A 27,348-nucleotide genomic window follows, 5' to 3' on the forward strand; every position below is an offset into this window, starting at 1 on the left:
GTGCATGTTTTAAAATAATAAAGTTGCTTTATTTGAAATGTAGTTTCCATATAATTTGTCACATGAGATAAACTGAAGACTTACAATTATTCACTGAAAAAAATACAACACAAATAATAGGGCTATACATTTTTCAATTATTATTTGGAAGCGCTTTGGATCTCCCATAAAAAAGTATTTTGGCTGTTTTATACAACAGCCTCTATTTTGTTTCAGGCAGCAACACAAACCTGAAAATGAAGGGTTGCTGCTTTAAGAAGTCCATTCATGATCTGACTTTCAAACCAACTGCAACCTTTTTTTGAGGCTCAAATGGAATTTGTCTCTCACATAAACACTTCTGAATAATTTCTGAAGCACGTAGACCTCTGGCAAATAGATACCCATATTAGAAATGCATCATTAAATCTTCTGTCACTCCAACATCAGAAGTTTCCCTTCCACACTGTTCCTGAACATTTTGTTGCCAGATATAAAGCTCATTGTTGTACCTTCTGAACTTGGAAACCAAGCTTGATGTCAATGCAGCACATCAAAACTTAGAAGAAAAGTTCTTGTTTCTTGATTAGGGAGCCTCCAGCATACTATTTATGGATGTAGTTAGTTCATTCTTCCACATCAATAGTTTTATCTGAAATAAAATCATAAACAGCCATTCTATTTCTATTCTTCACACATTTTGAATAGAAATTACTGAGCATCACATAATAACTATTATCTGAAATGGAGCATATTATTCAAATTAGTCTTATACCCCACATAAATAAAGGGACACTAAATTTTAAAAAAACAACTTAAAATGCTGATGCAGCATTTTAAAAGTAATATGGGTAGTCCTGGATTTACAACCATTTGTTTAGTGACCGTTTTAAGTTACAATGGTGAAATGACTGTTTCTCGCACAACAGTTGCAATATCCCCATAGTCACATGTTCAAAATTTGAATGCCTGGCAACTGGGAGAGCCAATTTGGTCTAGTAGTTAAGGCACAGGCTAGAAAGCAGGAGACTGTGAGTTCAAGTCCCGCCTTAGCCATGAAAGCCAGCTGGGTGACTTTGGGTCAATCTTGCAATCCAACTCATCTCATAGGATTATTGTTATGGAGAAAATAGGAGGATGAGGATGTGTTGGTTATATTTGCTGCCTTGAGTTATGTTTGAATCAACCTTGAACCAATGAGGTTCGAACTGCTGGCAGTCAGCAGAATTAACCTGCAATACTGCATTCTAACCATTGCACCACCACGGCTCCTACTGTAATAACTATAAAAATTCACTTAACAAATGGGGCAAGAAAGGTCGTAAAATGAGGCAAAAGTCATTTAACAACTGTCTTGCTTAATAATGTAAATTTTAGGCTCAGTTGTGGTTGTAGGTTGAGGACAACCTGTACTATACTGTATATATAAATATATAATCTTACATTTACTTATGAAAAACCCTGCTTATCCTACATTGTATTATATAAATCCAGAAAATAAGGAAAAAAAATCCAAAGAGCAGGGCAAAATAAAAGAATTAAAAAATAAAGGAATACAGAGAAAGCCAGTCATTCATTATTCTTAAATCACTTCATTCTTCTTTTTCTGTGAAATGTTGAGTATTCTTTCTAATGCTGAAACTTGCCAGAAACAGATGTACCATATTTTTTGGAGTATAAGACGCACCTTTTTCCCTCCTAAAAGAGGCTGAAAATTTGGGTGCGTCTTATACTCAGATTGTAGCTTTTTGAAAGATTTTTTTCAGCCCTAACGAGGCGCTAGCGAGTGAAGCGATCTCCCCAATCTCCCCGTGCTTTGCCTGCTTTTCTCATTGGTGCTTCCTCTCAGCTGTGCCTTAGAAGCTGTTTTTTATCCCCAAGCAGGAGATAAAAACCAGCAAACTAATGTGCTGAAGCTGACCAGACTAAGGACGCTAGCCAGATGAATACCTGGTAGGCAGATTTTTTTTTCCTATTTTCCTCCCCAAAAACTAAGCTGTGTCTTATACTCCGATGCGTCTTATACTCCGAAAAATACGGTAGTTGCCTAGTTCACTCTCACCAGACAAATGGCATTCTTAGCCACTTTGGCCAAAGCCACACAGGCTGTGCATTTTGGAGAGTGGTTTTACTGTGGAGCCCCTGGTGCTCTCTGAGCTTATTTGTTTGTTTGCAGAATTTCAATTCCTGACAAGGTAACATCCTAAGTGCTAGTGAGGGTGGGGGCTTGCTCCCTGTTTATATACAGTAGTTTTCTCTTTCTTTGTCAGTGTCAGTGGGGGTGTGTGATTAGAATACACTTTTCTGCTTGATTGTCTAGTGTTAATCCCTGCCTATCCGGATGTTGGCTGCTGGAGAGGATGTGTATCTAGTCTTTTTGTTTGCCTTAGAGTTTTGTTTGTTTTTTTTTTAATTTGATTTATATGCCGCCCTTCTCCGAAGACTCAGGGTGGCTTACAATGTGCTCAGCAATAGCCTTCATCCTTTTGTATATTTATACAAAGTCAGCTTATTGCCCCCACAAACTGGGTCCTCATTTCACCTACCTTAGAAAGGATGGAAGGCTGAGTCAACCTTGAGCCTTGGCGAGATTCGAACCCTGCAGTAATTGCAGGCAGCTGGTCTTAATAACCAGCTTAATAACAGGGTGCCTTAAACCCCTGTACTACCAAGGCTCTTATTTTCACCATTTCTGGAGGAACAAGATTCAGGAAGGCAATCCTAAGTCTTTTATCTGATTCACTTGGTTAAAGGAGTTGAGGACAGAAATGATGTTTTGGTAGTTCACAAGATAGAAAATTCTACATGGCCTAAGCATGAGATCCAGAAAGATATGCTTCAACAAAAAAAAAATGTATTATTTAATATCCACCCTTCTCAGCATCCTTTCCTTCTTGCTTACTCAGATGTATCTTTGTGGACCGCAGTTTCTTGAACATCGCATTGCTTCCTCAAGCTTTCATCAAGAGTATATATGGCTGCTAAAATAGATTCATACAATCGTTCACCATGGCTTTTAAGCATATCCGAATGTTTTGCAATCAAGCCAAGAGTTTTCTGTAAAACTATTAAGCAAAGAGTAGGATACAAATTATATCATGCAACAGCTGAGTAGCAGGATATAAGCAAGCTTTTCTAAATGCTTATGCTAGGGTTACAAAAGCTTAAGTGCTACAGAATCTGGCTCCTTTGTTTAACCATGTACTGATGAGAAGCAGCAAATATTCTGCCTCTTTCCTATACCTTTACAACAGGACAGGTCTGGTCTGAACATTAAGTCATAATGTGTTTTCTCTCAACTTCATCTGATGTGTGAAGATAACCAGCTTACTCTCTCTTAAAGACTATTGTAAGATAACATTACAAGGAAGGGGGGAAAGAAACTTAAGTTGCTTGAAAAAAAATGGAATATCAAAATAACTTAATAAATGTGTGCTACAATGTACGGGTTAAACTATAATGGCCACAAATACTTTAATGTTCTGCAATTTAACCGTTTACCAGTAATGAATTAAATTTTGAGAACACTTAAGTGTGTCCAAAGCACCCAAACTTGAATTGGTTCGGCTTTCAGAGAAAAAGTATATGTTTCAGTTATTTCATCATGTCCTGAAGCTATAATCCTATTTCCTACATTCCCAATTACAAGGGAATGAATCCTTAATTTGATTTGCTTCTGTATAGTGCTTTAGATCGTATCACAAATCTGTTTATTGAAATTTGTGTAACTTAAGATGAAATCCTTTATCAAATTACTAGAAGTAAGTCCTACTGACAAACACCCTAAGACTTAAATCTAACTTGCCACTTGCAGGCTCACTATTTCTAAAATAAGAGAGTTAAGAAATCCTAGTGTTTAAAAAAAATAACAATTTTCCTTAAATGAGGCCGGCCCCCTTTTATAGATCCTCCCTTAACAATAACTCATTCAGCATTCATGTTTGAATTTATGATGGCATTTGAATAAATTATATTACCAATCTTTGAAGTTCTGGCTATCGTAGCATCCCTAGTCACATAAATCGTGATCTAGGTGCTTGGCACCCAGGTAACAAATGCATCTTATAGCATCCAACAGTCATGTGATCACTATTTGTGATCATCTTTGCCAGTTTTCTGGCAAAGTCAATGGGAAAGTCAGGAGGAGGTTACAAATGGCCACTACATCTAATCCTCACTTTGTAAACCTATGGTTATTCACTTAAAAATGGCAATTGGAACTGCTGGAATTTCTGTTACCAGATAGCATGTTCACATGACATCACACTTCACAACTACTTGCTTAGTGACAGAAATTCCAGCCCCACTTACAGTTGTTAAGTGAGGACTACTTTCAAATCCTGTAATTGCTTCCTTACCTGGTGAATTTGTTGATATGCATTTAAGAAGATTTTCACCATCGTGCAACACGCTTTCAGTCAATGCTTGGTGTTCAGCTAAATCTTTTTTGAATTCCTGTCAAGAAATGTTGTGAAATGTAATGCACAAACCAGGAAAAATCATAGTAATATGGTTGCTTGCCTAGATCAGGTCCCATTCGCAAGAATTAACTGACTTGTTTAAAAAAGATCCCTTATCACATAAATTATGTTAAAGAATCTAACAAATTATCTATTATTCAAACTAGAGGATACTTAAGTTCAAAAAAAGTGAGTTAAATCCACTGAGAGCTTTAAACGCAATAGATTAATTAAATTTTGACATATAACCCTCACAATCTTCTCTGAAGTTAGAAAATGCACTAAAGCAGATTTAGTTTAGATCTGGACAGAGCAAAGAAAAGAGGAAGGGTCACTGCATAGATTTCTTAAGTATTTTATATACCATGTTTCTCCAAAAAGATGACCCACCTTGAAAAGAAGCCCTATCACGTTTTTGAGTGCATGCGATCAAATTAAGCCCCACCTGTAAAATTAGCCCTAATTAAAACCCCGCCCACCCCCAGGTAAAAAATAAGCTAGGGTGGGGATACGGGGGTGGAGCTGCCCTACTTACCAGGCCTCACACACCCCGACACCTGCCTTGCCTTCTTCTGAGGCCGCTTGCCGCCACTTGCACACATCGCCCTGGCCTCTGTTTCACCTTCAGATGCCTGCTGGCATCTGTTATCTGCAGCCAATAACAGAGCTCTGGATCAGTCTGGAGCTCTGTTATTGGCTGCAGATGCCTTCCGGCAGACATCTTAAGGCAAAACAGAGACCGATGCAATATATGCAAGTGGCAGCAAACTGCCGCAGAAGAAGTGGACCAGCAGCGGGCTCCTGCTGGCCGGGGCTGTCGGTGCCACCACCGAGAGGTGAATCGATAATTAGAACTCTCCAAAAAGAAGGCCTAGCCATTTTTTTTTTGGGGGGGGGGATCAAAAGAAAATAAGACCTGGCCTTCTTTTTGGAGAAACACAGTAAGTGAATGTTAGCCAAATATATTTCTAAATTATAACACAGGCTTAATAAAAATGTGCTAAACATTAATTTTTGATACTTCAATTTAGTAATGAGATTGGGCCCCAATAAAATCCCACTTTTGCTTTGCAAGCATGTTCTCTTCAAATGAATGAATCCTCAATTAATCTGCTTAATGCACTGCACAAGTTTAATATCCCCCCACCCCCAATCCTAGTACTGTTTAGCAATCTTGTTGCTTAAGTAGAGAAAGTTTCATGAGAGAGTTTATTTATTCAAACTTTTTCTCTGTGCAAGTCACCATTGAACAAGAGTTGTTCTGACTGCATTAGTATAGGAATATGTGTAATATATAATGAAAGAAAACCTCTTCAACATTATAGCCAGAGAGCAGTAGTTTTGTCCAGTTACTGGCTAAAAGCTAAGTGGTTTCATGTGATAAAATGAAGTACTTTTTGCTTGTTTATGTTTTAATCTGCTCAACAACTATTGTTTTCTAGGTAGACAGCACATCTAGAATTAGAATCAGCATCCAGAATAAAGTATGTAACAGATCAATAAAGCATTATCACTACTGGCAATAAAGTAAGATTCTGCAAATGAATTCCAATTTTTATTTATTTATATTTTTTGTGTGTGCCACTGAGTCAGTGGAGTCCTGGTGATTTGCTTGGACTGGTCTTTACAATTTTCTTGACAAGCTTTTCAGAATTGATTAGTTCTTGCCTCCTTCCTAGGCTGAGAGAGAATGATTCATCCAGTTGTTTTGGGCCTAAGGCAGAACTAGAACTCACAGTCTCCCAGTTTCTAGCCTAGTACCTAAACCACTGCATCAAATTGGCTGTTACAAATTCCATACAGGTCATTAAAGGAAATCAGTGTTTATCTATGTGGATTAAGAACTGAACTGAAGACATTTAATACTTCTGATAGAGTTCACACAATTTTACAGCTCTCTCTCTAACTGCCACTTTCATCAATTCTGCCAATGCAAAGAAATACATGTGAAGACTTAGCATATCTTTCCAATGGCTTTTACAAAGGGCTGCAAGAAAGGGTTAGTATTACAAGTGTAATAAAAATGAACTCCACTACTGAAATTCAAGGAGCGAATGCAGTTAGTTACCAGGTAGTTTTGAAATGATGCTTTAACACTTTCAACATCTGGCTTGGGAGGAATCCATTGATCTATAACTTCTGCCACTTTATGCAGCCAACGAATGAGCTCTTCCAACTGACAGCAAAACACCTAAATAGATAATTCAGAAAAAAAATATTCATTCAGCTATGTTCAAATTTGGAACCAGCAGATTTGATTGGCTTAAACTGCATCATTTGCCACAAATTATTGTATGCATCAAATGCAAGGAAACAGGAATATTTACTAAGGATATCACAATGTTTATAAGACTCCAGAGAGCGCTAGCTTAATTCTACAGAATACTTATTTAGATACTTCAAAACAGTAAAATCCAAACATCTCTGAAATTAAAAAGAAAAACACAGAATGGAACTAGATTTTTAGATTTCTGTCAAGAACTTTTTTTATTGAAAAACCATACAGGAAATTATGGGGAAACATCAATGGATTCCTAATTACAGATGAAAGCATTGAAGTTGGCTGCCCTTCATACATTCAAATTTCAAAAATGAGACATGCTGATAGGATCCAACGGTAGAAAGTGAAAATGGTCAGTGATAAAAACTTTCTAGAGAACCACACAATTCTTCAGGGCAGGGTACCAAGAGAGTTGTTTTGCAAATGTATCACCAGGACTGGGCAACTCATTCAAAGCAATATTTTGTAAAGGGTACTGGTGCAAGCAGAGTGCTTCTTTGAAGTGCTTGGGGGCTTGAAGTTCAGTGCACCTACTTTAAGAGTTTCCTTGGGACTCTGCACGTTTATCAACAATGTTTTGTGTTACTGCCCCCAAAATATATATGTAACTACTGTATACAGTATCCCTACACAGCTGTTTATTATATTGTCATATTAATTTGTGATAAGCTAAGGATATAAAAGATTCCATAGTCCATCAATGGAGAAAATCCTCAAATTTAAAAGAACAGGATTTGGACAGAATGTAATAAGCAGTTGACCCTCTTGCTAGAATCCATGTATTTATATCCCTGGGAACTCAGAAGGTACCACAACACTGAACAGTAAAATGTTCCCATTTAAACTAAATGTTTAACGCAGGGTCTTAATTCCTGTACAAAAGAATACATAAAAGTCAAAGGAGGAAAAGATATATTGTCCAGCAGACAAGGTGAAATAAGAGCCTCGGTGGCGCAGCAGACTAAAGTGCTGTTAAGTAACACCAGCTGCCTGCAATTACTGCAAGTTCAAATCTCACCAGGCTCAAGGTTGACTCAGCCTTCCATCCTTTTGAGGTAGGTAAAATGAGGACCTGGTTTGTGGGGGCAATAAGCTGACTTTGTATAAAAAAGAACACCGCTTGAGGGGGGGGCGAAAGCTTTACTAAGCAGGTATATACAAAAGTATGAAGGCTATTGCTTAACGCATTGTAAGCTGCCCTGAGTCTCCGGAGAAGGGCGGCATATAAATCGAACCAATAAATAAATAAATTGAACCAATAAATTAATTTATAGTAGTGTGAAAAGCTTATTAATTCTTCTGAACTATCTATATTCATGCAATTTGGAGACTGACAGCATGATCTGAGCTTCCACAAAGACCATGAACCCCAATGAAAATGGGCATTGGTCTTACCTTAAATGCCAGATTTCTTGAGTGGGGTGACATTGTCCAGATGAGGGTTGTATCAGTCGGATCTGATGCTGGCTGAGTCATAATTTTTGACCACTCCCCTTGCTCCGCCCCTTTCATGCTCAGTTTTGACGAAGGAAGGCCACCAGAAGTATCTCCAACAGGAACCACCGTTATCAGGAGGAAGTAAATCGGTCCAACGGGACAACTGGAAAAAAACTACTGAACAAGAACAATAAACTGTACAGGCACTGAGACAGAGGGAGGGGCTGGACAATGTCACCCCACTCAAGAAATCTGGCATTTAAGGTAAGACCAATGCCCAATTTCCTTGATGAGGGTGTGACATTGTCCAGATGAGGGACATACCAAAGATTTGGCTGTCTCAAGGGCAGGATGTCGAAGGGCCTGGAGAGACCCTCGCACGATGCACCTGCTGCAAAACCCTCCTGCCAAATGACGCTTCAGCAGAAGCAAAGGTATCTATCTTGTAATGACGAATAAATGGCGAGGGGGTAGACCAGGTGGCTGCCCTACATACCTCCTCAAGGGAGGCCTGAGTCGCCCAAGCTGCTGAGGTAGCAGCACTCCTAGTGGAGTGGGCAGTAATGCTATTGGGAACAGGAATCGCCTGGGCCCGATATGCCGAGGCGATGCAAGCCCTGATCCATCTACCAATTGTGGCAGAAGAGACTTTGAGCCCTAGGGAGCCTGGCAAAAAGGAAACAAACAAAGCCTCTGACTTCCTGAAGGGAGCAGTCCTTTTGATATAAATCTTTAGGGCCCTCCGTACATCTAAGGTATGCCACCTTCGTTCCAAGGCATGAGAGGGCCGGGGACAGAAATTGGGCAAAATAACCTCTTGGGCCCTGTGAAAGGGGGAATTAACCTTGGGAATAAAGGAAGGGTCCAATCTCAAAATAACTGTGTCCGGCCGGAAAACACAGAGATCCTCCCTAACTGAGAGGGCTGCCAGCTCCGAAATGCGACGGGCTGAAGTTATGGCTATAAGGAAAACCACCTTAAGGGTGAGAAAGCGAAGGTGAACCGTGCGGAGGGGTTCAAAGGGAGTCTCAGTTAAAGCGTTAAGGACCTTGGGCAAATCCCAAGTAGGGTATCTATGAATCGAGGAGGGCCGCAAGAGCCTGGCTCCTCGCAGGAACTTTTTTATCACAGGGTGCTGAGTGAGTGGTCGGCCGGATGGACTGGACAAGGCCGTAGACAGAGCCGCCACATGTCTCCGAAGGGTACTATGGGCCAGACCACGGTCAAACCCATCTCTGAGGAACTCCAAGATCTGGGCAGGTGAGGCTGAAACAGGATCTATCTGCCGGGAACGGCACCACCTATAAAAGGCGAGCCAGGAGATATTGTAGAGTCTGACTGTGGATTTACGTCTGCAGGCTTGAACAATGTGAATCACCCTATCTGAATAATTGTCCTGCCTTAGACGGGCCCCTTCAAGCGCCATGCAGTCAGTTGGAGCCACTGAGGGTCCGGATGAAGAAGGTTCCCCTGACGCAGGACAATCTCGTCTGGTGGAATTCTCCAAGGGTGAAATGTGGAGAGACTGACCAGATCTGCGAACCACGGACGACGTGGCCAGTGGGGAGCCACGAGGATAATTTCTGCTCTGTCGGCGATGACCTTCCGAATCAGGGCCGGAATCAGAGGCAGCGGTGGAAAGGCATAGTGAAGACCCGGCGGCCAGGTGAGACGGAGAGCGTTGACCCCTTCCGCCCCTGGCGTCGGGAACCTCGAGAAGAAGCGAGGAAGCTGATTGTTCAGGTGTGTGGCGAAGAGATCTATGGCTGGGATGCCGAACCTGTTGCAAATCTGATGAAATATGTCGGGATGAATCTGCCACTCGCTGTTGTCCACCTCTGTCCTGCTCAGGAAATCCGCCTGTGTGTTTTCCGACCCCGCAATGTGGTCCGCTCTGATGGAGAGGAGGTGTTGTTCTGCCCACTTGCCCAGGCGAAATGATTCCTCCATGAGGCGCTTTGAGTGGGTGCCCCCTTGACGGTTGACATGTGCCTTCGCCGCTATATTGTCTGTCAACACCAGAACATGACGGTGTTGCACGAACCGGTGAAAGTGCGTGAGAGCGAGACGAATGGCCTTCAGCTCCAGCCAGTTGATAGGGTTGGCGAGGTCTGATGCAGACCAACGGCCCTGAGCCACGTGTGATGCAAGATGAGCCCCCCATCCGTGAAGGCTGGCGTCTGTAGTGAGTACAAGTCGGTCGTGATTCATGAAGAGACACCCCTTGTCGAGAGAAGGCGATGTCCACCAACCTAGCGATCGCCTGACTGAGAGTGGAACTTTGACTGTTGACATGGTGTGAGCTTGGCGTTTCTTTTGAAAAGGAAGCAGGAACCACTGCAAGTGGCGAGCGTGAAGGTGTGCCCATGGGACGATCTGGACGCAGGAGACCATCTTGCCTAAGAGCTTGGATAGAGTGGCCAATGGAACTGATGGAGTTCTGCGAATGAGAGCTACTAGGTCCCTGATGTCTGACCGTCGTTCCAAGGTTAGGTAGACGGTCCCCTGGGCTGCGTCTATGATGGCGCCAAGATGTGTGATCCTGGTGACTGGCACTAACTGACTTTTTTTGTAGTTGACCAAGAACCCATGGTCGTTCAGGGTTTGAATCGTGAGGTGTAGGTCGTGTAAGGCTTGCTCTTGAGAGTGAGCCTGAATCAGAATATCGTCCAGGTAAGCCTGGATTCTTACCGGTTGTTGTCTCAGGTGAGCCGCCACCACCGCCAGGACCTTTGTGAAGACCCTTGGTGCAGATGCCAGTCCGAAGGGAAGAGCCCGGTATTGAAAATGCTTTCCTGCATAGCTGAATCGGAGATACTGTCGATGCTTTGGCAGGATGGGAATGTGAAGATAAGCCTCCATGAGGTCTATGGAAACTAGAAAATCGTTGGGACGAATCCCTTGAAGAATAGAGGTTAGTGAACACATTTTGAATCTGCGATACACTATGTATGAGTTGAGATTTTTTAAGTCCAGAATGGCTCTCCACCCCCCTGACCGCTTTGGAACTACGAACAGGATGGAATAATACCCCTGTTTCCATTGATCGTGGGGGACCTCCTCTATGGCGTGAATCTGTAGTAGGTGCTGAACTGCTTGGTTCATTAATTGACGTCTGGATTCGCTTTTGGAAGTTGGACATTGAAGAAAGCGGGTTGGAGGCCTGGAGAGAAATTCCAGAGGGAGGCCGAATTTCACAACTGAAAGAACCCAAAGGTCTGAAGATGACCTTTCCCACCTGTCCGCAAAGAGGGACAGGCGACCCCCTACTGGAGGATTTGGTAGTGAGTCACTTACGACTGCGGGACTGGCGGAAACCAGAACCCCGAAAGGACCGTTTGGGCTGGAATTGTCTGCTCCTGTCCCGAAAATATTGACGGTCCGAGGATCGATAGGATCCCTGAAGATATTCCTGCCTGGAGGGGCCTCCCTGGGGGTAGGAACGAAAGGAAGGCCTTCTGTAATATGGAGAGGGTCTTCCTTCAGCCCGTTTGTATGTTGAGGGCAAAATTTTTCGCTTGTCCCGTGTCTCTACAAGAAGAGGGTCAAGTGATTCCCCAAATAGTTTGTTTGCAGAATATGGAGCTGCAGCCAAGCGCCATTTGGCCTTAAGGTCAGCAGGCCATTGGCGAAGCCAGAGCATCCTGCGGGCTGAAACTGTAGAGGCTAAGGCTCTGGATGCAAATTTGGCTGAATTCAAGGTTGCATCAGCCGAAAATTGAGTGGCAGCAATGATTTTATTAATATCCTGATGAAGGCGAACCTCACTGGGGGGTACCCTTGCCTGTAACTGGTGAAGCCAAAGGATGGTAGTTCTATTAAAAAATGAGGCTGATGAAGCTGATTGAATTGCCCATGCCGAGGCCTGATGGTTCTTTTTAAACAGAAATTCTAACTTTTTGTCTTCTGGCCTTAGACCTTCAGAAGTATCCCCAGTTACGTATGAAGAAGAAGAGGAAAGGGCCGCTACAGGACTGTCTACAGGTGGAACTTGCAGGAGTTGAGCAAACTTTGGAGCAACAGCATAATATTTCTTATCTGAACCATGTGCAGATGCCATGGTTGCAGGCCCAGCCCACTGTTTCTTTACCACATCTATGAACAGTTGTGGAGTTGGTACATAACAAAGTTCAGGGGGGGGCTCAGAAAAAGGTCCCTGTAGTCCACCCTTTTGAGCCTCCTGCATCTCTTGAAAGTATTCATCTTCCTTTAAGGCGGCTGTTAAGCGAGCCTTATGCAATAAAGACTTGAATTTATTGGGGGGAAATAATCCTGTAAAGGCAGGTTGATCTTGGATTATCCCCTCATCATCTGATAGGTCAGAATGTCTCTCTTCCTCAAACACAAAGGCTTCACTAACTCTGGAGGCTGCAGGAGAATGAGAGCCAGTAAGACTGACTGCAGGAGAAATTCTAATACGGGCAGATCGCTCTGAAATAGCAGAGCCAGAGTGGTGACCATGAATATTGGCTGCCATTCTAGAAGCAATGGCCTGTTCAATCAGAATTCTCAATCCTTCTGGCACATTTTTTAAAGGATCTTCGGGGGTTAGCACAGGCATAGAGGATTCACCTGTTGAAGCAGCTGCAGCTGCATGCCCACCAAATACAGGAGTTGCAGGGGTCATTAATTGACTTGCAAAGGGGTTTTGCAAATTGCTTTGGTCTTGTTGAAGAACATTACCCTCTCCCTCCGAAGACCAGGCCTGGCTAACAGTTGAAATGGGAGGAGGGGGGGTAGATGGGGGGGGGTCCCCTTACCAGGCTCAGTTGCAGGCACCTCACTAACTTGCTTTTCTAGAGATTTATGCCTCTTTGTTAAATCCTTCTCCTCAGGTTTAGAAAGGTGCTTACGTTTGGAAGTTGATTTCTTCCCAGTGTACATAGTATTTCCTCCCCATGGGAAGAGCGATCTGCCATCTTTAGTATACTCACTGCGACCACGATGTCGACTGGAGAAATAGCTTTTGGTTTCAGTTTCGCCACGTGGTTGAAATTTGAGATGGCAACGACTCTGGCGTTAAGCACGATGGCTGCCAGGTCACACTTGAGCAGGAGGAAACTCTGCTCCGGAGGTATCTGTCTAGGCAAGCCTAGAAACGGACCTCCTCAGCGCCCCCACAGCCACGATGAGAAAAAAAAATAAAAAATACTGGCTGGAAATGCCACAGGGGGAGGCAAGAAGAAGCTTGCTGCCCCCCCCCCAAACTTGCAGACTCGTTGGTGGCAAAGCGGCAAAAATTTTCCTTTTAAAATTGCCGCGGCGCTTCAATTAACCGCTCTACAGCTGATCAGCGGTTTTGGGATCGCTGTAGCGTGGGCGGCGGCCCGATTTGGCGATTTCCCTTAAAATTAGGGAATCGCTATTATTGTTGGTGGTATTGTGGTCTAGGGCCCCTTAAACAATCGTTGGTGGGATAGATCAAAAAAATCCCCCCCAAAAAAGACAGGAAAAAGAAAAAGGAAAAAAGTTCCCTTTTAAAATGGGCTTTCAAAATGGCCGCCGCCAGGAGCGAAGCAAAGCCTGCAGCTTAGGACGCTCTAGCAAGGCAAAACCGGCAGGCTACAATAGAAGGGGGGAAAAAAATTTAAAGGGGAAGTAACAATTTTAAACTAGAGAAATAAAAGGTGGTCAAAAAGACTTACAATTCTGTGATATTGAACAGACCTGGGCTGTATAGCCAGATCTGTAGGAGATGTTTCTCTCAGGCCGACTGAGTCTAAACTGAGCATGAAAGGGGCGGAGCAAGGGGAGTGGTCAAAAATTATGACTCAGCCAGCATCAGATCCGACTGATACAACCCTCATCTGGACAATGTCACACCCTCATCAAGGAAATCTTTAAAGTATACGTAACATGTTCAATTTTAACACAAGATTTAGATTTTTTAAAAAAATTACCTTAATATACTGTGCAAGAGAGTTATGGTCCATCTTTTCCTTGGTAGAAAGAAACTCCGGGCATCTCATTTCAAGAAAATCAGTGCTAGCAGTTTCTCTTGGCTCGCTTTCCTGCTCCTTGCTGGTCCAATCCCTTAGCATGTCCATCTCATCAGATTCTTGGAAATTACATGTATGGAATGAGTCAGAATACAATTCCCACTGGCTCTCATTGCCATCACTATCTCCTTGAACCTCTGGCAGAAGCTGCTCCTCCCCATTCACACTGATGCAGGGGAAGTCATCTTGTACCTGTCCAAGTTCAGGTTTCTTTATAGTCAGTGTAAGGTCAGTTAGTTGCTGCGCCAATGTCTCTAACTCCTTGAGTCTTGGTGGTAAGGAGAGATATTCATCATCACTGGCACATTCTTTCTGTAAGGGCAGTACACTTGTGGAGCGCAAGAAGTTTCCACTAGCAGCTTTTCCCCTCAAAAGGCACCCGTGTCTCTTTTTGTGGCATTCCTCCTCAATTACAAAAGTAGAATTGGACGGCTCAGGGCACCCAGGAGATAAACTAGGTGACATCCCTCCAGAAATGCCAATTCCACCATCCCCCAGGGACATTTTCCCAATGGGTGATATTCTGTAGTGAGAAACTAGAACTGAGCATTCAGGTTTTTTCAAGAAAGGACTTGAAAGTCTCTGTGCGGTAGGGCTCTCCCTGGTTTGGTGTTCTTGGTCCCACATACTCATAGACTTCAAGGTACTCTCGGGGGAAATGGAGAGGCTATCGAGATCAATTCCAGAATCATGGACAGTGGAATCTTTGAGATTTTTTGGAAGCTTGTATTTTGGCCGTAAAGGGTAAGTATAATCAAGCAAGTCCTCATATTCTTTATTAGGATTCCAAAGGGGGGACTGACGATCTGGCGATGGTGGTAGAGAATCGGGTATTGCACACGCCCAGTAATCAGCCTGGAAGGTGGATATCCTTCTCATTTGACCCGCTACAGAACAGTTTCTTGCAGGTATTAGTTTCTGCATGCCCAGTTTGGGACTTTCTTCATAGTCAGTCAGATTGTTTTGATACCAAGGAGCAGGCATTTCATATGATGGACAGGCCCCAGTAGCTGAAACACTTCTTGATTTTTTCAGTTCTTGTGATTCAAAACCAGGGTCCTTAGGAGATTGTAAGGAACTGAAACTTCTAGGCAATACAGACATTTTGGCACTGAAATGTGGGCTTCTTTTAGCTGATAAATGCCTCGGAGTGGATGAATAAGGGATAACTAGTGCTTGTCTCCTACAGTCAGTATCAAGATTGCTAACGGATCTGGCGGCAGGACTAAGAAATGTAGCACCTGGAGCTTTTGTTGGGAGAACTCTTGGAAATTCCAGCATACTGTGAAATGGCTTAGTTCCATCAGAGCACTTCACCATATCGCTCTGAACGGTTTGTTTCATAAAGGAGAAAACAAAAAAGAAACGTCATATTCCAGGACATTTAATTCAGAGTAGCTAACTGCCTTTAGCTTAACTCACAAGAATTAAGTCGATGTTTACATGGATTTAAGCAGTGAGCAATGACTTCTATATCCATCAGTAGATGGATATCTATTTTATTTTATTAAATGTATATGCCATCTGAACTCCAGAGATGCATAAGGTACATCAGGTTTCATATAAAATCTGCATTATTTTATCCTTCCTTATGATTTAAACATAGCACCAATCTGCATATCATGTATGACAGAAAGCTAAGAAAATGCAAATATACCCACTCAAATCCTGTTTGACAAACCAGCTGCAGGAGTCGTGCAACAAGGGACAAACTATTCTAAAGGACAAAGCATAATGTGCTTTACTTAGCTAATGGCTTCCTTCTCTGGTACTTTCAGGAAAATGAAATCTAGATCTGACACTTTCACATCATGCTAAGCTTGGCTAATCAAAACTTGTCAGCCATTCTGTTTCACTCAGAGCCATTCAATGCATTCTGGAACAGCATAGCTGTCTCCAAGGTGTCTTAGACCTTAGCATGATGTACAGACGGAGCCATAGCTGTGAACAACGATTCACACTTTCTTTGGGAAGAACAGACCCCCCAATAGTCTTGTAATTAAGGACTCTGAAGAAGGCTAATGTCTTTTATTAAAACAGAAAACTGTACTTCTTCCATTTAAATATGTATTGGAATAAAGACACCCATAAATTAAGAGATTTTTCTTATATTTCTGCATGAAACAGAAAACCAAAGGAAGAAAAAAAACACAGAAGAATCTACCTGGATGGCAGAAGGCATAGGCAACCTGCTTCATATTAATTAAGCTATCATTATACATAGTATCATATAACCAAAGTTTCCATTTTTCATAGGGAGGAGATATAAAATAAACATGGGCATAACTATTGCTCCAACTATTTATTCCAGGTATTTTATCAGGGAGTTTACTGTTTGACAAAATTTCGCATGACTTTATTTTTCCAGCATTCTCCTTTTTGCCATTAGAGACTACATGAGTTAACAGAACATTATTGATCAAAAGTCTCAAACAGTTGTATCTATGGTAGAAACCAACACTCGTCTTAAACATTCATAATATCAGTCCTGTAACATCAAATAATAGTGCAAATGCAAAATGAGAAATACAATTCATCAACTGGCATCATTGTTCATCTAGGTGCAGAGTGAAATGTAAGAAAGATACCCTAGCCAAATCCTTGCTTAGAAGCGGAAACAAATTTATTTCTACATCTTTACTTACAGATGTGTACAAGTCAGGGATCATTGAAACCTTATCATGGAAAGAATACATTTTTTTAGGTAAAACACACAAGGTACGTCAAAGAAATACTGATCCTGCTAAATATCTAAAGGGTACACACCCCTTTTATGATCCTCTATACATTACACCAATAGCAATGACATTTAATTTAAAAAAAAAAATCCATACATTCTTTTGCAGTAAAATGATTAGCATAATTAAGAGAAAAAAATACTCTTACCTGCTCCTTTTCAGAGTACAAATCACTTCTGCTAAAATGCCGCATGTCACTGCCATTAAGGATTTTGTCAATTAGTAGCTTTCTTTCTAAGTACTTTGGTTTTCTTTTGTACAATCTGTTAAAAAGCATCAAAAATATTTATGTTTCTGATTCCTCACAAAAACACTAGAAATAATGCAGTTTCCTGTATAGCTATGGAGTGTTCGTACTCCATTCTTTTATAGGTAGTCCTTGCTTAACAACCATTCAAAATTCTGACAGACCTTCCCTTCCCCTCTCCCCCAAAGTTACCTGTGACCTGGTTCTGGAGTTCTGACAGGATCCCACCCCACGGAATATGATTGCACTTTGGGCTCTTGGCAACTGGCTTACATTTACAGCATCTGTTTGCAGCATCCCACTGTCACTTGACTGCAATATTTGGCATTTACTTTGTGTTTCTGGCAAAAAATGCTCATTGGATGAAATGGATTCATTTAAAGGCCACAGCATTTGTTAAGGGCCACTGCAAAAAAGCTCGCAAAATTGATCACCGTCTCATGGCGACTTGCTTAATAACCATTATTCCAGGTTTAATTGCAGTTGTAAATTGGGGATTACTTTAAGTGCCAGCTCTTCTTCTTCTGCATCCAAGAGTAAATGACTTTTCCTAATTAACTCAAGACAACACAAGTCTAGTCCTGCAGGACTTTTACCTACTATCACACCTGACCCTCATACAGCATCTAAAGGAGACTTTTTAACCTCTGAAGTCATGTATAAAACAGATTTGTTTAATTTCAGTACTTCAATCTGGATAGACAGGAGAGAGAGAGAGAGAGATGAAAAGGAAGCTGTTATGGAACAGATCTGGACGGGGTTGGACTCTGACTGGGCGAGATCCGACGAGGAAGTGGGAGCAAGTCTTGAAGGTAACATCTGGGTTGACTTTGACCCTATGTCCATTGTTGAAGTGGACAGGATTGTGGGTAGATTGGGGTCTGCCACCTGTTTGTTGGATCCATGTCCCTCCTGGCTTGCTGTGGCAACCAGGGAGGTGACTGGAGACTGGATCCAGGCAATTATCAATGCTTCTTTGAGGGATGGGGTCCGCCGTACTCAAGGAGGCAGTGGTTCATCCCCTTCTCAAGAAGCCTGCTCTGGATCCGGCCTCCCTGAACAACTTTCGTCCTGTCTCCAACCTTCGCTTCATAGCGAAGGTTGTTGAGTCTGTGGTGGCGTACTAACTCCCACAATTCCTGGAGGAAACGGATTACCTGGACCCGTACCAATCGGGCTTCAGGCGCGGACACAGCACGGAAACGGCATTGGTTGCCCTGGTGAATGATCTCTGGCAGGCCCGGATGGGGGTTATTCCTCCATCCTGGTGCTACTTGACCTCTCAGTGGCTTTCAATACCATCGACCATGGTATCCTACTGCGATGGCTCCGGGGGCTGGGGGTGGGAGGCACTGTTTTACAGTGGTTCTCCTCCTATCTCTCGGGCCGTACACAGTTTGTTTGGGCGGGGGGTCAGAGATCCTCCCTGAGGCCTCTCATTTGTGGGGTGCTGCAGGGGTTGGTTCTCTCCCCTCTGCTCTTTAACATCTATATGAAGCCGCTGGGTGAGATTATTCGTAGTTTTGGGGTGAGGTATCATCAGTATGCTGATGATACCTAGCTCTACATCTCCACCCCGGACCAACCCAGTGTTGCCCCTTCCGTGATGTCCCAATGCCTGGAGATGGTACGGGTCTGGATGGGTAGGAACAGGCTCAGACTTAACCCCTCCAAGACTGAGTGGCTGTGGATGCTGCCATCTCCTGATCTAGTACCCCCACCACTTCAGATGGGAAGGGAGTTGTTGACTCCCTCTGAAAGGGTTCGTAATCTAGGCGTCCTCCTTGATCCTCGGCTGTCCCTGGTGGATCATCTGACGGCCGTGACAAGGGGGGCTTTTGCACAGGTTCGCCTAGTGTACCAGTTGCGCCCTTTCCTAGACAGGGATGCCCTTCGTACAGTCACTCACGCTCTCATTATTTCTCGGCTGGATTACTGCAATGCCCTCTACAAGGGGCTGCCCTTGGGGTGCACCCAGAGGCTTCAACTGGTTGAGAATGCGGCCATGCGGGTTGTTACGGGAGCCTCCCGTTACTCCCGTGTAACAACTCTCCTGCGCGAGCTGCACTGTTACTGGTGGCCCTTCGGATCCGCTTCAAGGTGCTGGTCTTGACCTATAAAGCCCTATATGGCATGGGCCTGGGGTACTTGCAGGACCACCTCCTACCGGCCTCCCACTGCCCAGTGCGGTCACATAGGACTGCCCTCCTCCGGATGCCATCAGCCAGACAATGTCGGCTGGTGGACCCCAGGATGAGGGCGTTCTCCGTGGCCGCACCAACCCCCTGGAATGAATTACCCACCAGGCTTTGGACAGCCCCTGACCTCCGCGCTTTCCACCCTGAACTAAAGACATGGCTTTTTCAGCAAATTCCCTGATCTGTTATGAGATTTTAGTTGTTGGGGTTTTTACATTTGGATGTTTTTAGTTCTATTTATTGTTATATATTTTTTATTCTGTGAGCCACCCCAAGTCCTACGGGAGAAGGGCGGCATAGAAATCTAAGAAAATAAATAAATAAATAAATAAATGGAAGGAAATTATTTTAGAGCTGCTTTCACCAATTTTTAATTAATGCTATAAAGGCCTGGCTTAGCACATAAATCCCTTTAAAACAAGAGACCAAATCAAATGAACCTTGTGCTATTCACATAAGGATTTTTTATCAGGCATCCACTGAACCCAACATATGTGAAAGTTACATCATGGTTGGCTATAGATGTAACTATTTCAAATACATAGTCTAAATATAATGCATGGTTGAGTACAAAGGCTGATCATAGGTTATTCTTAAAAATTATGCTAAAACCAATTCCAAACTGACTAATGTTTTCTCAGAGCTGATGTCCATATCACCACCACACTGGTGCCAAAACCACACCAGCAGCCTTCAAATCTTTTTCCTGCTTCCTCTTACAAGTTGTAGGAACATCCTCAACTTTGCCCTCCCTATCTGCCATCTCCTGCTACATTGTCATCAGACAGGAAACACTTGTTTCCATGTTCTTTCAAACAGGGATCTCTGTCAAAACCAGCAACCAAAGGAAAAGGAAGGATGCAGAGAAGGGGAGAGAACAATTGGAGATATTCAAAAAGAAACAAAGGAATTGACACTTGCCAAAAAAACAGCCAATCACATTTTCTGGTTCAAATTAAATAATTCACTTCCGAAGGCTGTAGGTTTAAATTCAAATTTCATTTCTTAAGAAGAAGTGAACAACTGGGACTATTAGCCTGGATCTTAAGGATGAAGAAGATACTGCTCAGTCATGGACTTATTTCTAGGGAAACTGCTGTGTGGGGTCTCCACTAATCAGAGAACGGTACACTAGTCACCAGTGTGGTCAAAGGCAAAGATTAGAAACAAAAGGCCTGGATTTCATCATAGGTAAACATCTTCCAATGTATCTTTTTATGTGTGCCTTCTGAAAGAGCAAATCTATCAGGAAGCATTAAATACAGGCTAATTCCTCATGTAAACAGCCTCTGTTAACATTTATTTATTTATTTAATGTATTTATATGCTGCCTTTCTCCCGAAGGACTCAGGGCGGCGAACACAAGTTAAAAAGCATGCAACAATAAAATCCCCTTAAAACCAAATAAGTAATAAATAATAAAATATTAAAACCCAGAATCATAGTCAGCCCATTTGTTTGAACAGCCAAGTCTTCAGGTCACGACGGAAGGAGTGGAGATCAGGAGCCATACGGAGCTCGGTAGGTAACTCATTCCAGAGTGTGGGAGCGCACACAGAGAACGCCCTCCCTCTAGACGTCGACAGACGGCATTGGCTCGCTGATGGTACCCTGAGGAGAGCAACCCTATGTCAGCGAACAGGACGGTGGGAGGCAGGCAGGAGAAGGTCCTGCAAATATATCGGACCTAAGTCATGAAGGGTCCTATAGGTGAGGACTAGCACCTTGAAGCGGATCCAGAGGACCTCTGGTAACCAGTGTAGTTTGCATAGGAGAGGTGTTATATGGGAGTAACGAGGGGCTCCCGTTACAACCCGCGCGGCCGCGTTTTGGATCAGCTGGAGCCTCCGGGTGCACCTCAAGCATAGCCCCATGTAGAGGGAATTGCAGTAATCCAAGTGGGAAGTAACCAGGGCATGAGTGACTGTGCAAAGGTCATCTCGGTCTAGAAAAGAGCGCAACTGGCGCACCAGGCGAACCTGTGTGAAGGCCCCCCTGGTCACGGCTGTCAGGTGGTCTTCAAGGGACAACAAAGCATCCAGGAGGACACCCAAGTTGCGAGCCTTAACAACGGGGGCAAGTTTTTCCTCACCCATCATGAGCATTTATGTTTTGTTCAGGGTGGATTTGATTTAAATCAAGTCGATTTAAATCACTAGTAAAAAGGCTTGATTTAAATCAACTCGATTTAAATCATAATTTTTAAAGAGCAATTGTCATCTCTGTCCTGCAGCAGCTCCTCTGACCTGCTGTTGACTCACCGACAATCCCATTCACTTTAATGGGACAGCTGGTGATGTGACACAACAAAGTGAGGGACATGGCAGGCAGCAGGTGAGTGGATGCCCACTAACAGGTGCTGCCATGATGGATCTGAAATGATGGGTGCTGTCATTAATATTATACTGATAAGCTGCTTAGAAGGTTTCACTTTCATTTTTACTGCTTGTCCTTCCTCTTCACACTTAGAGCCTGGTGGTACAGATGCATTTCTCTTCAAACAATCATACAGTTTGTAGTGTACATAGATTTTCAAAGCAATGGGATAAAGGAATATTCCTGAACTTCGTTTTATGATTTATCTCATGGTTACTGTGAAATTGTGCGAATACATCAATCCATACATGTTATCTCAGCTTGCAGAGCTTGGATTCATTGAATGAGTTTACCAAAAAATGTAAATATTGCAGAATATATAGCCTCATGCTACATAACCAAGCTCCATTTCATGCTGACTTAACTAAATTATTAATGCATCTTAAATAGAATACTATCTTTAGATTTTTATTCCAAAAGCATTTTATTAAAATAAATTTGATAAAAATAAAAAAAATCCAATTTAAATTTTAAAAATCTGATTTGTAATTTTTTAAAAAAAATTATTAATTTTTTTTTTAAAAAAATTTAAATTATCAATTTTTATCCACCCTGGTTTCGTTCCAAGCTATCTTCATGTCCTGCCTCTGTACAATCAAAGCTGCAGTTTTAATTCCCACCAAGTTCCTCCTCAACAATGATCTGCCTCACTACCACATAACACATCTAAACTGGCTGGCAAGCGGCAACTAAACAGTTCTCATGCCAGCCCTGCTTATAAAGCCCTCAAAGACACCTCTGCTTCCTGTAGGACTAGGAAGATATCGGAACTAAAGCTCCCACAAGTCTTTGCCATTAGCCAGACTGTGTACTGGGAGGCATCAGAATGCTCAGATCTGTGTTAAATTGATGCAGGCCACATGGACTCCATTTAATCCCCCAGGACTTCATCAAAGTAGGTCTCAGCACATACTCACAATTATTATGCGCCTCAAGGCAAAGTTTCGTCTTCCCTGATATGAGCAGTAACAATGAGTCTTTCTGAACAACAACCTCCTCTTTATGTATTTGCCCATTCCTGCAAGCAAGATCAACAGCAACAAACAGCTCAAATGCTAACCAGAGATTAGCATTCTGTGAAAAGTTCAATTCACATTTGAAAAGAGTTGGCAAATGAGCTCTCTGGGGAAAGCCACCGGGCAGTGCTGCCTTGTTTCAAAAGAAGGACCCTCTTGTATTACAAGCCTTCCAGATTCTAGACTCTTTGCCCTCTACTTCTTCCTCCTACTAATGCAAAGCTCTGAATTAAGTGAATGTTCTCTAGGCATTCAACTCAGCTTTTGCTTTGCATCAGCACAGTTAAAACAGGGTTTTAAAAGGAGATTCACACATTCATGGTGAAAAAAACAGCCTCTGTGACTCTATTTAACCTTCAATAAATATATATCATGGTAGCAGTTGCAGAATAGAAGATATAAAACAGCATATGTTCACTATGGAGGGCTTCTACCTAACCACTGTGGGGGACTACTGTATGATGGATGAGGTGAGATCCTTTGAACTGGCTCAACAGGCCAGTCCTCTTACTATAAGCTTTGGCTGCTCACAATGATAGTTATAACATACAGAATATTTTAGGACTCTCCTTATACATGAAAAAAACAGAATCTAGATACTACATTATGATATAAGCTTTCCTGGGATCTTTTCCAGTAGTGATCTTTAAGGACCAGAGCCAGCAGAAAAAGCATCTGATGAAGGCCACCATTCTATTTTTGTTCTACTGCATCTCAAGTCCACAGCTATGACCCAAAAGCCACACGATAGATTCCATGTCAAGTAACTCAAGACAAGTTAAGTAAACAAGTTAAGATAACTGGAAGAAAATCAGCACTGAGAATCAAAACATGACAAAGCAAGATGATTTTTGACCCTCCATTAGAGATTTTACAAGGAGACAAAATATGTTAACAGGAGGGCCCATATGCTGTTTGATACTCTGTGCTGGCAGGCCTGGAAAATGAGAGAGGATGGGTCAAGGCTGGGAGAACTGCTTGGCTACTTTGGGATGACAATTCATTCCTGATCTCTCCTCCACCCACCCACCCCCACCCCGGGGCAAGGGCAATGTTGATAAGAATGCTCCCTTTGCCATTCATAATAGCATTGACTGCATGATGTAATAATATAATCATGAAGATAATATAATTTCCAAGTGGCTTTTTAGAAACAAACCGCACACTGCAATCCTAGTATTACAAAAAATAAAAGCAAATGATGCAAATATTTTGCATTGCTTGCATAATAAATCTAATATTCAGCTTAAAGAGATAGTGGCCCCAAAAGAATCAGAAAGTTATAACTCCCAATGGTGGCAATCATCTAAAAGTATAAAAAAAGTAAAGTAAGCATTTACAGACCTTTATCACAAGCAAGAAACATTAATTACATCTGAATTGGCTCCAAGACTATGTTCAATGCCCTTTTCCAAATATGCATTATTTGAGCATCTGTTATTCCATCATCGTGGGAGCTCAAGATAGTCCAAGGATAGGAATTACAATTAGAAAGAATTAATTTTTATAATCATTCAACAAAAACGTTGAGATTCCCACTGGAACACAGGATATTAATAATTATTAGTAATAAGTATTGTTTTTTTCTCCTGTGTTCTTAAAACTACAACAGGCTTCTGTTGATTAAATAAGTTCACCATCCATCACATTATACCATCACAGCCAAGGCTACAACCTTAAATGTTAAAGGGGAAAAAAACTTCATAAAAATATTTTCATCTATACAGACCTTATACAAATTTTAATGAAAATTTTAACTTAAAACTGCTCTGGAAACCTATACAAAACTCAGTTGCCCATTCATTCTGAATCAACCCACCATTTTAAATTGCCCTTTTAATCCTGGATTCACAAATGTAGTTTTGTTTTGTAAACTGAAGATGAAAAAAACCTCCAATAAGATGTGGAACAGAAATAGCTTCATACTACTGAAATGTGAATTTTGCTCACTGAAAAAAGTGGCTTACAACCATAGTAGCATCCCCACGGTCATGTGATCAAAATTTGGGCATTTGGCAAATGGCATGTATTTACAATGTTTGCAACGTTCTGGGTTACATGCCATTTTCAATCTTCCCAGCCAGCTTCCAGCAAGCAAAGTTAATGGAGGAAGCTGGTTTCGCTTAACAATTGCATGGTTCACTTAACAATTGCAGTGATTTGCTTAACATGATGGAAAAGATTGTGACTCACTTAACAACTGCTCCAATTGTGGTCATAGGTTGAGGACAACTCAAATGTTACCATATAACTGTTATTTCAGATTTAAATGTTTTGATATACAGTACTAGGTTTTCCTTTAAAGGAAAAAAGCAGCTTCAGAAATTCCTGCAATGAGCCTCTGAAGAATTCTAGGGTATAATTATTTTTTAGAAACTCATATCTGCTATTCAGCATTAAGTGATAGCTTGTGTCTTCCACAGCGCAAGTATACAAACAGATATCTCAATAAATAAATTCATAACACTTACTGACATTCAACCTAATATTTCTATCATGATCCAAATTATTTCCATGTAGAAATTATGTATTTAAAAATTACATACCCACAAGTTCTATTTTGCCATTGAGTGCCAATGATTGCAATATCAATACTAGTTATTAATGAGTATTATAAGTGTTTTGCTATTGAAAAAATACAGAGAAACCTAATTTTCCAGGTTATCCTACAATCCTGATATTTCATTGTAGAACAGGCTCAATCCCACTCAATTTTTTTCAGATCACCCATATATCTACTTGATTTTCTCTAGGATTTACCAACATTAGTAATTCTACAATAAAGTTTGACAGGGGAAGATAATTTGATACCATCCAAGACTACAATTTCCACAATATGCATTCTTTCAGCACTAGTGAATTCTGCTTCAATTTAGGGACAGAAAATAAACTACAGGTAGTCCTCGACTTACGACCACAACTGAGTCCAAAATTTCTGTTACTGAGACATTAGTTAAATGAGTTTTGCCCCATTTTATGACCTTTCTTGACACGGTTGTTAAGTAAATCTCTTGACATGGTTGTTAAGTGAATCACTTAACAGTTGTTAGTAATACGGTTAAGTGAATATTGCTTCTCCACTAACTTCACTTGTCAGAAGGTTAAGGAATATGATCACATGATCCCAGGATACTCCAACCATCATCAATATGAGTCAGTTGACAAGCATCTGAATTTTGATCACATGACCAAGGGGTGCTGCAATGGTTGTGTGAAAAATGGTCATAAGTAAGTAACCTTTTTCCATTTTGAACAGTCACTAAATGAACTGTTGGAAGTCGAGGACTATCTGTTTTTCCACTTGTCTTGGTTAATTACTTTTCCACCTACCCAAAGATGTAATAACTAATGTAAAAATTTACTAACATGTAAACAGATTAAATTAACAGCTGTATTTTACATGGCTTGACAAGCCTTAAAATCAGCTTTTGTTCCTTTGTCAATTCTTCTCAGCCAGGTTTAGAAGGGATTTTATAGTACAATTTGCATGTCTATAGACTTCTTCCACACTCCAATCAAGAATAGTCTAACTCTGTGCATAAACAAATCACATTTTCCAGTTTAACTCCACATTTTCAGCCATGATGAACAGTTCCTGCAAACTTTTAAGCCTGCATATTATTTGGTAACTCTTTCTCCAGTCTTCATAAAATATTGGCTTAATACCGTGTTGGATTTCATTTTTCTATAATTCTCTAGCACGATGAACAGCAGCTTCTTTCTTTCTTTCTTTCTTTCTTTCTCTCTCTTTCATTTAAAGACTGGCTACACAAATCGTAGACCATTCAACATGGGATAGATTGCGGGGGAGAGAAGAAAATAAACGCTTTTGCTTTACAATGCGTCTTCTGTTTTTTTTTGGTAACAGAATCGAGCTGCCAATCATTCCCACCCAACTAAACCAAGCCCTTGGATTCGTAGCGTTCCTGGAATTTCTGGAGACTTTGGACTGCCGTCGGAGGAATTCTGTTTCTCGCTGAAGATATTAAGCTCCACAGGTGATCAACTGCACGATCTGAACCGCCGTCCGAAAGACCGCTGGCACTTTTAACCAAACTAAGACAGACTCGGCCGACAAAGAAGAACGGGATACGTGGGTGTGAGCCACACATGCATGCCGTAAAATCATGTCAAACCAGGCGGAAAACCAGAACTCCCCCCTAGCTCCCTTTTCCACGTTTTGCCCACCCTGCTGCTACACTTGCAAACAGTTTTGAGATGCCCAAACCGAAGTAGGAAGGCAGGGCTGCAAAACAAAGGCACTCTCCAGTTGCTATCAACTTGCAAGAGTTGCTATATCACTTCCCGCCCGAAATAAAGAGCGGAGGTGTCTGCAAAAAGAAAGCCCGCCGGCGCCCCCCTCGACCCCAGCATACAGACGATCCAGAACTCGGGTGCGCTGGGCCCGATTCTGTCCTCGCAAGATAGAGGCACCATTTCACACGCAGTCACTGCAACTGCAATTTCAGGCCCAGCAAAACTGCTTGGCCCCGACCCGGAAAGCTGAGAAGGAGGAAAAAGCAACCATATCTTTACCGGGGAGACCAACGAAGAGCCTGCGATCGTAGGTCGCTTCTTTCACGCCTCCACTTCGAAAAACCTCCGACGACGGCCAAA

At 42.1% G+C, this 27,348-nt stretch overlaps 1 protein-coding gene across 1 annotated transcript; it reads right to left on the reverse strand.

The window, feature by feature from the left end:
• Positions 1-5: 5 nt before the first annotated feature.
• Positions 6-27,348, reverse strand: CEP68 (centrosomal protein 68). Its single transcript, XM_070933074.1, has 7 exons — positions 27,268-27,348; positions 17,043-17,157; positions 14,058-15,482; positions 6,508-6,630; positions 4,338-4,434; positions 2,852-3,044; positions 6-631 (listed from the first exon to the last, which is right to left on the reverse strand). The coding sequence occupies exons 2-6, from the start codon at positions 17,085-17,087 to the stop codon at positions 2,878-2,880; spliced, it is 1,857 nt and encodes a 618-aa protein (XP_070789175.1). The 5' UTR covers positions 17,088-17,157; positions 27,268-27,348; the 3' UTR covers positions 6-631; positions 2,852-2,877.

Source organism: Pituophis catenifer, unplaced genomic scaffold, assembly GCF_029215685.1.
Source record: "Pituophis catenifer annectens isolate HBS135680 unplaced genomic scaffold, rPitCat1.0.hap2 SCAF_1, whole genome shotgun sequence".
NCBI classification, from domain to species: domain Eukaryota; kingdom Metazoa; phylum Chordata; class Lepidosauria; order Squamata; family Colubridae; genus Pituophis; species Pituophis catenifer.

Bases quoted from the DNA above. Each gene is read 5' to 3' on its own strand.
- CEP68 (XM_070933074.1), bottom strand. From the start codon at position 17,087: ATGCGGCATTTTAGCAGAAGTGATTTGTACTCTGAAAAGGAGCAG. The intron at 15,483-17,042 runs GTAAGAGTATTT...CAAACCGTTCAG, and splicing joins TGTACTCTGAAAAGGAGCAG to AGCGATATGGTGAAGTGCTC. The intron at 3,045-4,337 runs GTAAGGAAGCAA...TTTGCTTAATAG, and splicing joins CATATCAACAAATTCACCAG to TTTTACAGAAAACTCTTGGC.